Source organism: Macrobrachium rosenbergii, chromosome 14, assembly GCF_040412425.1.
Source record: "Macrobrachium rosenbergii isolate ZJJX-2024 chromosome 14, ASM4041242v1, whole genome shotgun sequence".
In the NCBI taxonomy this organism is placed as follows: domain Eukaryota; kingdom Metazoa; phylum Arthropoda; class Malacostraca; order Decapoda; family Palaemonidae; genus Macrobrachium; species Macrobrachium rosenbergii.
Window position 1 is genome coordinate 41,324,334 of NC_089754.1, and position 14,380 is coordinate 41,338,713.

Sequence of the window (14,380 nt, forward strand, 5' to 3'; positions counted from 1 at the left end):
CGACATGGCCGGCAAGTTAAGCCCCTTGCAGGCGCTCATACATCGACAAAGCAACCACCTTCATGCCGCCACAGCTGTCATCCGCCACCCACGTCTTCGTCAGAGTCGACGCCGTCCGTCCACCACTAACCAAGCCCTACAGGGGACCCTTCCGCGTGCTGGAACGAAACAGCAAGGCGTTCCAGCTGGCACTCCCTGGCAAGGACGACTGGGTTTCAATAGACCGCTTAAAGCCCGTCTTTCTGTCGGAGAGTCCCGACAGCGACGCAGCACCCCTTCCGCCCAACCGCACTCCAGCACGCCCTCACCCCCGCAGGCGCGGCTGCCTCAGGAAGGGACCGCCCAACCAGCAGCCTCACAGGTGGGAGACCCCTCCGTTATCTTCAAGGAGCCGCTGCACCCTTCAGCGTCCCAGCAGATACAGGGATTAGTCAGACGCGTCCCTCGTCTTGGGGGGGGAGTATTTGTAAAGTCACCACATCGGCGCCAGCGTAGTGTTTCGGCGGCGCCATTAATTAAGTCTCCGCTGAGCATGTTTTCTTTGGTGACTTCCCATTTTCTGCAAACTCAATTAGTCACGCCTAAAACGTGCCAGGTCACGCATTTTTAACCATTTTTACTTTATGCGTATTTATACAAATGTCACACATTGTGTATCACATGTTTCTTCATTCACAGGCATCAAGACTGTATCCATATTGTAGTTCTGTATGTTTTGTATTGTAATTTGTACTCGTTCACTGCATATTATTGTTTATTGTTTCGACCTCAGGTCACAGTCAATTCCATTGTCTCTCGCGGGCCGGCGTCAGTCGGCCGCTATATAAACTGCCTGGATCTGTAATAAAGTAGCAGTAACTTTTACCTGCTCGTTTCTTTAACACCTTACACCCTCACCCTTCGGTGAAGTCGAACTCGAATTGTTCACGAGCCCATTGGTCCTAACACAACCCATCAGGGTGCATTGTCCTAACCTATCCTAGCCTAAAGACACGTGACCCTAGACGAGGGCTTTGCTCCCTAGACCAACCAGTACTTGCCATCAATGAATCTTGAAAGTGTGACTACACAATTCTCGTCCTTTAATCTTAATGGGTACTTGTTATTGAGTTACCTGGGGCGTAGTTGAGGTAGTACTGGCCGAGAAAATTTCCGATGTTCCGGAGAGAGTGCTTGTGCACTAAACCTGGGGAAAAAACAAAGATGATCAGTTCTTTCTGTTTGCAGGTATATATATATATATATATATATATATATATATATATATATATATATATATATATATATATATATATGTGTGTGTGTGTGTGTGTGTGTGTGTGTGTGTTTGGATGTATGCAATGTTGTGTAATTTTACAGTGTTAAGTTCTTATAGTCCATGCTTTACAAGTTAATCATCTTTTAAGCTTGTTCGATATACGAGTATATATATATATATATGTGCACATTCTGAATAGTAGTAATCATAACGAAAATTCTAGCAACGCTAACATAAATCAAAACCTTGATGTGTGGAGCAAGATTCTCCGAATCCTTTATGCAACGTTGAATTATTCGATTAGTGTTTTCCATTAAGACATCCCGCCTCGAGGTCTTGTTTTCAAACCAATCTCTTCAACGTAAGTTTGAATAAAATCTTCAAAATCCGATACGTACATTTCAGCTTCCAGTTTACATCGTTATTTCCTCAAAGAAGACTTTCTGTACGCTTGATTATTTTGACCCACTTGTTATAAAACATTTGTATTTTGTTCCATTTCGATACTTTTGCTTTTTACCATTTTTTTATCACATACTGGGTATGTTTATCCTTTTTGTGAAGTCTGGCTCTGCAAGTTTAGAATTATAGCCTATCAAAGAATTACCAATGCGAGCGAGAAGTCAAGTATATGGCTTCTGTCGCTATTCGTTGTAGATTTTTTTTTTTTTTTTTTGAGCTGATGGCAGACAAATACAATAATGAGTTCAATGTCAATACTGAAGCCACTAATCGTAAATCTTTTAACTTTTCGATATTTTATTTTCTTTATTCATGAAACAGACAATCGGTGATTTTCATTATTTATCGGTTGTTAACAAAATCATGCGAGATAGTGATGCTGGGAGGATATTTTTAAGTATTCATCACAATGAGGTGTTGTGCCTGCTTTCAAATGGCCACGTAATCCATTGGTTAATCAGAAGCAAGATAACGACTTAAATGATATTGGTTGTGTACATTTGCAGTCAAGGTTACTCTCCCAACCACTTGCCAACAGATTAGTTTATATATATGTATATGTATATGTGTATATATATACACATATATATATATATATATATATATACACATACATATATATATATATATATATATATATATATATATATATATATATATATATAATATATAAACATATATACACGCATACGCATATACATTTTGACTACAAATCCTTGGAATGTGTAACGTCTCATATTTCAATTTGGCACACTTTAATATACAGGTGAATACAGGCAAACTATTTTTGTTTTTGTTTTTTTTTTAGAAAATATTTTTTAAATTAAAAATCTGAAATAACTTTGTGCCAACCCCTACAGCTGTTTATACAGACCAAAACTGAACCAAGTTCTGAGTACAGTTTTCATTAGTAAGGCATAAACAATCACTTTCTATGATTTGGTGTCATACATTCTTATATTGGAACTGATACACAGAGGACTGTATCAACAACAGGCCGAATACGCAAAAGAAGTTTTAGAAATCCTTTGAATTACACCTCCGTCCCTCGAAATGTTTAACCACCACTCGAGCCTCTTGATGAGATCAACACATTCTATTCTATATCACACAGACGGCCAATCAGTATCTACAGAACCCATGATCTTTGTTATCTCTGAGTGTGATGAGATAAGGGTCTGGTGTTATTACCACCGTCGTAAGTGTTTAAATCCTAGACATGCGAAGTTGGTGATTTTGTCTTGTCACGTCAGGCTTGGCGGGGACTACGTGATTTCCTTCATTTTCCCATCTCCTGAAGACACATTAATCTCAGTTTTCTAGTCATCATCCACATCCGTTGCTTTAGACAGTACAAGGAAGAAGCAGCCACTAAAAATGTGAAAACTGTGGCTTTTGTGACTGACATCCCCTTCCAGGTTCTAGTTTTACTACCTTCGAAATTGCTGTTTAGAATTAATATTCATGATTCATCTTTACCCGTACCTCCATGGACATGTTACCCTCTAATTTCTACGGTCACAACCTACTGCCCCAGCCCTAATGTCTCACATTTGCTTCTCTATCTATTGCTCATACGTATGCATACAAAGATCACGATGAAAACAGACTATCTAAATTTGACATTACAAGAACTTACGAGAGTTAAGAGAGCATTCTAACATATAATTGAGCGTGAAAATTTGCTGGACATACGTCCAGCCAGTACACATAATGATCACCAACTGGTTTAACAGCACGTGTATGCAAATGTAGTGCGGATGCAGGTGTTTATTTTTCACAAATTTTCCGATTACTGTTCTAGAGTAAATTATCTTTACTGCTGTTTATTGCTGCTCTGCTTTTTTCTTGCATTACGACTCATTTCTTTTCTTAAAATTCATTTCAAACAGTTCATAGGTTTTTCTTAGGTGACAGAGTACATCGTGGCTTTTTCTAAGAACTCATTTAAGGCTGATAACATGACCAACATAATTCCATTACATGTGCAATTTTGTAAGCCTGCACAAGGACAATTAACCTACTATCCCTGAGGACGCTTTTATTCCACAATCAAGACATATTCTCGAGCAATAGCAACCCTTCACGCAGTGTTGGGTTTAAGGCGTACTATGTTTTAAAGACAAGAACACTTGACGTGTGCACTGAAGTCATGGAAGACATAAAACACATAGTGCATCAAGGATAGCTTTGCTGTAGTCAAAGAAGTTTGGGATGGGACTCTGCAGCCAGTCTCCCGCTCACTCTGTTGGGTTCTTGGCTTTTTTGTGAACCATTGGTGCTTTTACGAGATTCCTTAGAACTTTAGCAAAAGTCGTAATATCGGTAAGAAGCTTGAAAGACAATGTAAGGTGCCATTGCTCTATATACCATGGCCTTGCCTACTTTTTTATTTTTTATTTTACCAATGGGCCCTCTGTACTAAAGACGTTCCTTTTCTTCTGTTGGCGATGACCCGCCCAAGGACAAGTAAGAGGCTATTTGCTTTATATTTTCGCTGATAAAGGGAAGCAGATGCACCTGCCTCCTGGATATGTAATCATAAAGAGAGGAAGGATAGAATCTGATCTGTCCTCATTACGGTCACAGCTCTGACTTCTTCCTCATAGTGATAATTCACAGCTGTAGCAAAGGCTTGTCAGTACTCTGTTTACTTCATCACACACTGGCACGGAAACACAAGTCACACACGCACACATACACACGCACACACACATATATATAAACATCTTTTTGAGTGTGTATCAAATTCTTGATGTGCTTTATCTGTTGATAGCAAGCAACACGCGACTTCCTGTTTACATTTTCAGTCTGACACAATACGTTCTGTTTCCTACCAGGCAAGGCGATTGTTAGCTTGGAAACTTTTCTAATCCAATTGCAAAGAAACACTAATCTCCAGAGACATTTTTTCTATTACTTTTCCTTTATCTCTTTACATCTAAGAATTACCAAGTTGCTTCGTCAAGTCTCCATAACAACACGACGTGTGCACAGTGGCACTCCTAATCTGTTTTGGTTAATGATAGACTACCTATGGCTATGCTTACCTGGCCATTTCCATATGAAGTTAAGTGGTGTGCTTATAAGCTTCATTTAAGTCCGTATTTAAATGCCTGACGGACCAAATTGGCATTACTTATACACTGACTCAACACAGAGCGTAAACAAAAACGCCGCGGCTCGATACGTTACGAAACCGATACTAGCTGTACTTATCTTACTCATTTTTGTGTCACACACTGATATAGCAACGTGGGTAGCCAGATTTGAGAAAACTTAGCTTATTCACTTGAAAGTCTGGCGAAATCGCGCCATATTCAGTGAGTGTCAGCCCAGTGTTTACTGCTTCAATTTGAAGTCATTAATATAACGCATAATTTTGCTGAATATGGTATAAAATCTTTTCACTTAATTATTAATTATTTACTGTTTTATTTATCTACACCAATTTACATTAGCTGTATATGCACGTTCCATGTGTTCATTAGAGATCAGCATTTTTGTCCAAGACGGACAGATATGCTTCCATTAGCTTTGCTACTTTTAGATAGTTCAAATTTTCCTTTGAAGTGATACATTGCGATTTGGTTTACCCACCACATATAGCCTAGCCCGAAAAGAACGAGAGATGCTTTTTTTATAGTAACAAGTGTTCAAAACTCTTGTGAAAACAACCCGTGTACCAAGAGTTATTTTTATCCAAGTCATACATTTCGAATAACATTAGTTGTGAAAATATTTTTTAAACATTCTTTTGCTGAATTCAATCAGAAAGAATTTACCATACATAACTACCGTCCCCCTAACGTTAACAGGAAAAGGACGAGGTATACATTTCCTTTGAATAGCTAAAACTGTAATCACACACCACATTTTATCTTCTACGTGCACACTTGTTCACTTGCACGTGTCTATTAGCGCGCGCGCGCGCGGATGACATCAATTAAAAAAAAAAAACAGCTGCAACGAAACCATTTTACAATCGCATCTGCTTTGTTTTCGAGCAGGTTCCTTAATTAAGTCTTTTATCTTTCAAAGGACTGGGGAAAATAGCTTGTTTTAAGTAAATGCTATCTTCTCTTGCACTGTATTTTTGGAGTGACATAACCAACAAGTAAACCCAAGTATCCGTAGCGTGCATCAGTAGATCGGTATTCCTTTTTCGCGCCAGATGTCATGTCTGAATAGAATCGTTATTTTTTTAGAGCTATATTTATACGGTTATATGCTTCGATCACTGTCTTTATGCCTAAATATAAATGCATATCGGAATAAGTATATCCTGGTTGAGCGTGTCACTGCAAAATATCGTTTTGAATCGGGCTTTAGTCTGTGTTCCGAGACTTTTTTTTTTTTGTAATAATTACAGTTATCTTGATTTTTCTTTATCTTGCCTGAACGTTCCTGAAATACTTTGTAAATATTGCCTTTAATAAACATTTTTCAGGCCTTCACTCTCGTAGAACCTAAATCTCATAAACACAAAATATATCAACTTTCCTCGAAGTATTATATATATATATATATATATATATATATATATATATATATATATATATATATATAATACATATATATATACATACATACATACATACAAATAGGCCTACATACAAAACAAGCCAAGACAAAAAGGTGAAACAAGTGTTGCCCTAGTGTTTTCGTGTTTAATGAGGAGGTGCATTAAAGACGAAGTTGCTTGGGTAACACTTGGCTTCACCTTTTCTTCCTGGCCTGTTTTTTGTGTGTGTGTGTAACAATGTGTGTATGTATATATATATATATATATATATATATATATATATATATATATATATATATATATATATATTATATAAATATTCTGCTGTTCGCCCTCTATGCAGTTTATTGTAGGAAAAAGGACGCAAACAAAGACAAGAAGGAGTCTTTGTATATGCAGGGGTAGGCTGGGCATTTTAAAAAAAATAACGTCTTTAGCAGGACTAGTTAGCATTAGGGTCCTAAACCCATAGGGAGGGTTTCACCAAGTAACCTCTATTAAAGGTGGTCTTAAGCTTCCTTCTACTTTGTCCTATTCTATGTATCGGCAATGTTTGTCCAAATTTCAGACTGCCCCAAGGCATAAAGACATACTAATGTGAAAACAGCCGCCCTGTTTTGACCGAAAGAGGTCAGAGAGAGAGACCTGCCGTCGCAGAATGCGCACACGTGAGGTGTAACTAACTTCTTTGTACTTGCCCTCTTACTGTTTCATTGATATTAGTGTGCTCAGACGACGGCTCTTTTCAAGACTTCTGATCGTCCGTTGTATGCGCAAACAACCCACGTCAACGGTAAGTTTGAAATTTGCCAAATTTTCGTCGACTTGCTAGTATCTCTTTCTGTATTTCCAGTTCCTTTGTTTTCCCCTCTTCGCCACCATCTACGGTATTGGTATAAACAATTTACTTTTATGAAGTCTAATGTAAGAATAATTAATATTGCTTAACAACTGTGTAAACTATTCCCATGCAGTAAATAGGAATTAGGGAAGGTTAAGTAAGTAATTTTCAGCATTTTCAGGCAGCCTGCTGTCTCAGTCCCATTGTTCGGAAGAGATATAGCCTTTACCAGTGCTAAATTGCGTATGATATATAGTAGTACAGACATCCATTGTGTTAAAACTTTACGTGAAACAAAGGGAAAATTGACTGTGTCCGACGTGGACGATAGTTCATGTAATTCCCTCGCTAACTGCACATTCTTTCTTTGTCAGCACCAATTGGGAAGTAAGGGGGGTTTAACGTAACCCATGTGTTGCAGGGTAACCCTTTATCCCTTGTATTGTGGTTCCCGGCTGGTGGCCTTATTCCATTAAGTAATTGTCTGTCTTTGTGGTTAACTTTTAGCTTTAATGACAAGTTATGTGTGTCCTTGGCAACTCAGGGCCTCATAAATTACATACTTAATTAATAAACTCATCAGCCAGCCCACACATAACAATATATATATATATATATATATATATATATATATATATATATATATATATATATATATATATATATGAATGTGTTTGTATGTTCGACACGTTTAAGAGGAGAGTGTTGAAAGTAATTATTAGCAATAAGGGTATACGATAGGCTAAAGGTATGATAAATGGAAGCCAACAAAACGAAGCAACGAATGCTAGTACCAGTGACGAAAGAACAGTTGATTTCATTGATTTGTATACGTATTTGAGAGTGAACGTGGCAAGTAATTGTAGGACGAGAGAAGCGACGAACCACAGCATGACTGCAGGGGAGGAGTTATATACTGTAGGTCTATTGAGGGAACTGTTGAAAAGATTCTGGCATGGAAACTGGAGGGGAGGCGTCAAATAGGTCTATTGAGGGAATTTTTGAGCCAACGCTCTGTTATGGAAAGTGACCTGCGAATGACAAAAGTCAATAAGGTAAAAAAGATGGAAGCTACTGAGACGAATTGTTTTCAAAATATATTAACCGTGAGAAGGGTTAAAGGGGTAAATGAGGTAGTTATAAAAAGATGGAATCAGGGCACTTCGAGGTAGTTACGACACACGGACGAAAGGATGATGAAAGTTGAATTAAAACGATGTATAATTCAGAAGGTTTTGGAGAGGAGAGGAGAGGACAGCAGGGGGACCGAGAAGATATTGACTAATATATAGTAAGAGAGGCACTGGAACGTGAAGGACTCAATAATCAGGAAGCGAGAGACCTCATGGAAAACAGAGGTGACTAATAAAATGTGTATTGGTTGAGTGCACGGCTGATGAGCTGTTTGTGTAGAACCTTGTATATAATGGCTGATGCTGCAGAAGTGTTTACTGTGGAGAAACTTCATGAGTTATTTATCAAGGATGAATAAGTCTACATACATTCACACAGGCATACAAATACACACACACACACACACACACACACACACACACACACACATATATATATATATATACATATACCTATATATATATATATATAGATAGATAGACATAGATATATGTATACATACATATAAATATATGTATATATATATATATATATATATATATATATATATATATATATATATATATATATATATATATATATATATATATATATATATATATATATATATATATACATATATTATTTATAAGCAAAACTTGATTGCAAAGAAATATATATTAACATCAGAAGAGGCAATCACAAGTGAAGAAATTCCTATTTATTAAATAAATGAACCTTATTCTTCGAAATAACAGAGACTATTATATGATCTTAATTCGGTATTCCAGATCGATTCACTGATACCGAGGTGTCAGAGACAATTAGAGGGCATTTTCAGTAAATGCTAAGTGTTAGAATATTTTCAAAGGGAGGTTCTGACTTTTGGAGGAAGATAGAACGCCACAGATTAGTCATCAAATTTGGCAGGTGGCAACACAAAACGGGCTGTTCCGCCTCCCCAGCTGAGAAACCAAGTGTTTTTATATGTTTCTGCTACTGTCAAGCCGCCGAGGTAGCCTACTTGGTGAGTGAAACCAAACATGCGGGTATATTACTACTGCGTTATTATTCAATAGCACAACGTTCCTACCATTGCCAAATACTTTTAACCATAAGAACTGTGCCACCTTAAAATAAGACAGAGATACAAGCAGAGTAAGTCTTCAGGTTTATGTTAACTTTGCATATATCAACGAACAATCGGCAACTTACTGTTTCCTCTTTGTTCGGAACCGATGCTCTTTGCAAGGTTGTTCTGAAGTCGGGAGGGCAAAAAAACAATTCGCCTTGTGTAATGTTCATAAAGTGCCCCACTTTGTCAAGTAGGTTGGCTTTCCCTTAAGTTTCAACCTCAGATCTTTGAAATCCTAGAGATTTATTTTAACTATGCTTTTCAGTCCCGTGGAAGTTTACATTTTCCCAGTATACAGCGTCAGTTCTCAGCCATTTCAATAACAGAATTAGCAAATTTCTTGCAGTGTTCGTTTTGTCATATGCTGATTCATATGTTGAATAAGCGAATCACAGCACGGTCAATACATTAGTTTGTTATGCAATGTTATTAGCTAGATAAGTCTTGCGTGTGAAGGATTTTTCAGCAATATTTAAAACATAGGCCTACATGTAAATCAATAGTCTATCTTACGTTCTTTTCTGGATCCTGCTAGAGACAAAGGGTGACGTATGATTAAGGAAAGTCGGAGCAGATGCGATGAAAAGATGGTATAAGGTAATCACGTACCATGAGCAGTAATATTCGACGAAGACTTTGCTGTATTCTCAGAAATATGCTTCATATCCGTATCATTTCTATTTTATACTTTATTCAGCCCCATGTTTTTAATAACGAATACACAGAATCTCGCCACCTCTGCATTCTTCCGTTTGTCTGACGGAAGGTTTCCAAAGATGGTTACTCAAAAACTAAAGGGTGGATCTTTTAAACAAAAAATTACGAAAGTTTACTTCGACTAAAACAGAATTCATTACCAAAAAGGGTTAGCATTTGAGCTATTGATCACTGCCATGAACCTTCCACGGTCACTCAGCGTATGGGTTTAATTATTATGCTAATATCTACATAATGAAAGGCATTGTGTTCGACCATACACTTGTTTTCCTACCAAACTTGACGTCTGAAAAAAAAAAAAATTATTCCTGGTACAACGTACATAATTTTTTGTTGTGGTGGATGACAAAGATGTGTTCATATATATACATACATACGTGTATATATATCGACTACTTTCTCCATTTGAGTAATGTCGTGCAGTACCTATTAATTTGCACGGCATCTTGGTTATAAAGGAATAAATATTATTTACAAGTAAAAAAAGTCCTTTTTGGTAATTAAATAACTTTATTCTTCGAAATAATAAAGACTATCATATGAATCTGCTCAGTATTTCGAATCGATCCACTGATACCGAGATATAGTAATGAATTACCTATGCGTCAAAGAAAAATAAATGACATTTTACGTATGAAGAATATTCATTAATTGTATTCATGCATCAGAGAGTGTCTGAATGACATTTCAACGGTCAGAATATTTTCAAAGAAGAAAGGTATCTGCCATCTGGAGGGAGATAGCACGCCACAAAAAGTCACTGGTATAGCAGTTGATAAGAAAGAACGGATGTTCCGCTTTCCCAGGTGAGGAAACGAGTGCCTTTTTTGGAGTTCACATAAGCAAGGTTAACATACACTATCAGAGTTACTGCGCTCGTATATTTATCCGAATTTAAATTGGCATAGTTCCCTACGATTAAAAGCATTTGCCAAGGGTAGGGACCATAGTCTTTCTTAGACCATGTATGGTAGGGACGTGCTCTATAGAATAACAACGCAGTAGTATTTGTTCCTGATAATTTTGGTTCCACTTACCAACTATCTCAGTGGCCTGACAGAGGCAGAACCATATAAAAACACATGGTTTATCACCTGGGAAATCTGGACATCCCACTCTTTGTTACCACTTGCTGAACTGATGACTAAACAGCGGCGTTCTGTCCCTCCAAACGGCTGGTACTTTTCTTCTTTGAAAGTATTCTGACAATTACGATCTTTTTCAGGTGATGCATAAACATTGATAAATGAATATGCTACTTGAACTTGAAATGTCATTTAATTTTTCTTTGATGCATAAATAATTTATAACGATATCTTGGTATCAGTGAATCTGTTTTGAAAGTTCCAGTTTCCCTATGTTGACAACGCCTAGTTTCAAGATATGTCGTTGACAGAATCAACAACTTTCTTGCATGGTTCATTTTGTTGTTGTATAGTAATTTATAGGCCTATTCTGAATCCACGACTCACAACACATTGACGGTATTAGTAAGCTACGTGGTTAAAATGATTGTCTGAAAAGAGTTCTGACCGAAGTGTTTACAAAGGGTGAGTATAATGGATGAAAGATGCTCATGTGTCCTAAGCAGTAATACTCGGTAGAGCGATAGTTGTATTTTACCGATAATATGTATTATGAACCAAACAAAAACTTCTTTCAGTTTTCTTCTGAAGATGGAAAGAGAAACCCACAAGATTCTGGTGTATAACTTGTTGACTGGTAAATATTTACATATTACTTTGATCTCGAGCACTTTCAGGTCCTAACTGTGACCCTTTTTTCAAGAGATGAGGTAGTCAGGCTGGTTCAAGGCCCAGCAATCTTCTGGCCAGAAGATTGCTGGGCCTTGAACCAGCCTGATTACCTCATCTCTGAAAAAAAGGTCACAGTTAGGACCTGAAAGTGCTCGAGATCAAAGTAATATGTAAATATTTACCAGTAAACAAGTTATACACAAGAATCTTGTGGGTTTCTCTTTCCAATATGTATTTTATTTGTTTCACTACTAGTTTACACATTATTCAAACGTACATTTTTAATAGGCTATGTGTGCGAACCTAAATAAGCTGCGCATAACGAATACAGGGTACATATAATCTCGCCACTTTTGCTTTCTTCGTTTGTCTGTTTTCCTACGTAGTTTCTCAAAAACTAAAGGGTGACTGTTTTAAAAACAAAATAACGAAAGTTTTACCTCAACATAACGATTCCGAATAAAACATAATTCATTTCCAAACTGGATTAGCATTTCAACAACTAATCAGTTCCATATACTTTCTATGGACACTTAGCGTAGGGGTTTAATTATTGTGCTAATATTGATAACGAGAAGATATGTTCGACCACTCCAGTTAAACTTGTTTTCCTATTGAACTTGGCGTCTGAAATAAACATTATCGCTGGTACAACATAATTTTTGTTTTATGATGAACGGCACCAATGAATTCTGACTCTCACACACATACTGTATATGTATGTATATTAGAAAAACGTGACTTTATGATAATCTAACTCGTTTGTCCTATACTTTCCATACAGTCCCTATCATTTGAATGTACACATGATCCTTGAGATTGTCAGAATACCAACGCACATTTATTTGGACTAAATCTCCCACATCATCTTAACAGAGGTTCATCGCCACAGGTACGATTACACTGTGACAGATTTGTGTAACATAGAGGAATTTGCATCAGCATAGCGTAGCTAATAACTATTACCTGTGAACATGGACCGTGACTAATGTCGAAGAGTAACTTCGTTTGTAAGAAAGACTGTTACAAACTCGAATGAATGTAATGAAAGCACAAGTTCAAGGACTCGGTTCCAATTCACATACTGCTTCGAAACATTTCGTTTTCTGCGTATTATCTAATCTGTAGTGTAGCGAAGACAAGATGTCTCGAATCTGTGTGTGAATAACACCCGAGCTTGTGCGCTCAAACCACAAAATAATAACAATCATAAAAAAAAAAAAAAATACGACAGCGACGTACGCATCCAGTTATCAAAATGCCACAAACTTCAGCGTAAGTGATTTAACGTAGAATTTTCTTACGCATTTACACAGTCTTATCTTATATAAAAATCCTTCGGATTAGATGTATTAAAATTACGAACACGAATAATTCTGTCATAAAATATTCGATGTTCACAGACCAGTTTAATAAGCAACTAATTCTCTGCATCTCCTTGAAATAAATACTTTAATCTAATTCAAAGAGATGCTGATGAACTCTTTGCTTATAACGTACAGATTTAGTCAGAACTGGATAATTTATTTCTATGCCTTGACCTCAAAACATCCAGCTCATTATTTGCTGATAGCCATTCACAAGTTGACATTCATCCTTTCTCTCATCTTCATAAATAAAATTATGGCACCCTATGAACACCTTCAAGTTCGCTGACTTACCGCAGAAGCTGCTTGACTTTCTCCTGAGAATGATGTTGTCTTGCATCTGGATGGCGTCGTATGCCCTTCTCTTGCAATGAGTCCTGTTCATCTTGATATTCTCGCTATGGTCGGCGCCATCGCAGTCTTGGTTCATATTGTGCTACTCTGTCCTTCCTTCCTTTTCCTTTTCCTTTTTTTCCTCGTGTCTGTCCTAGAAAAGTGCATTAGATTGTCCGTCTCATTGGCGTTTGCTCTTTAAAAAAAAAAAACACTTCGTAAAGTATTATTTTTCAGTTCGAAACTGTTTCACCTCTGTTAATCATCTTTAGTTGCGACACTGCTTTCAGGACAAAGTTGATATTCTTGTCATGTCTGCACGGATCCTCGTGAGTTTCCCTAGCTGATCTCTGTATCCAAATAACAAAACGCTCACCATTAAACGGTTTTCTGTAAGTAAACACCATTAGAGTTTTTGCGTTAAGAATGGGTTGACAGTTTTATAGCCAGTAATTCACATCTCAACTTGGTTTCTCTGAAAATAAACATTCTTGTCAACTGATTTCCCCAGATTCTTATTCATCCTTTCATTAACGAATTCAGACAGTTGTTTTTGTTATTGTTCACCTTAGTGTTTTTTATTGTTGTTACTAATACCATTTTATTAAGCGCAAAATCAAACCAAATGCTTTCAGACATGACGGAAAGAACGCCATTTGTAAAAACAGAAAAAAGCCCTGTAAATAGAAAACAGCTCAAAACGAAAAACAAAAAGTAGACTGATACAAATCTGCTCTGTTGAAGAGTATTGGCTTCTTTCCAGAATCCTTCTGAAAACGACAACTCCACAAAACAAGGAAAATCATCCATAAGTTGGCAGTGGCTAGACGCTAGTATCGGAAGAAATGAAAGCCTTGAAAATGAATTAGGAA

The 14,380-nt window shown here is 37.0% G+C and overlaps 1 protein-coding gene across 4 annotated transcripts in view; it reads right to left on the reverse strand.

The window, feature by feature from the left end:
• Nucleotides 1–13,985, reverse strand: part of LOC136846019 (solute carrier family 35 member C2) — a 36,524-nt gene extending 22,539 nt beyond the window's left edge. The window contains exons 1-2 of one of the 4 annotated variants that reach the window (XM_067116639.1): nt 13,470–13,985; nt 1,115–1,186 (exon numbers count right to left, since the gene is read on the reverse strand). In XM_067116639.1, coding sequence (XP_066972740.1) covers nt 1,115–1,186; nt 13,470–13,605 — 208 coding nt within the window. In that variant the 5' untranslated portion in view covers nt 13,606–13,985. Of the gene's footprint in view, nt 1–1,114; nt 1,187–4,770; nt 4,943–13,469 lie in introns of those variants that run through there. The other 3 variants (XM_067116642.1, XM_067116640.1, XM_067116643.1) reach the window with 3 other exon arrangements.
• Between the last annotated feature and the right edge of the window lie 395 nt (nt 13,986–14,380).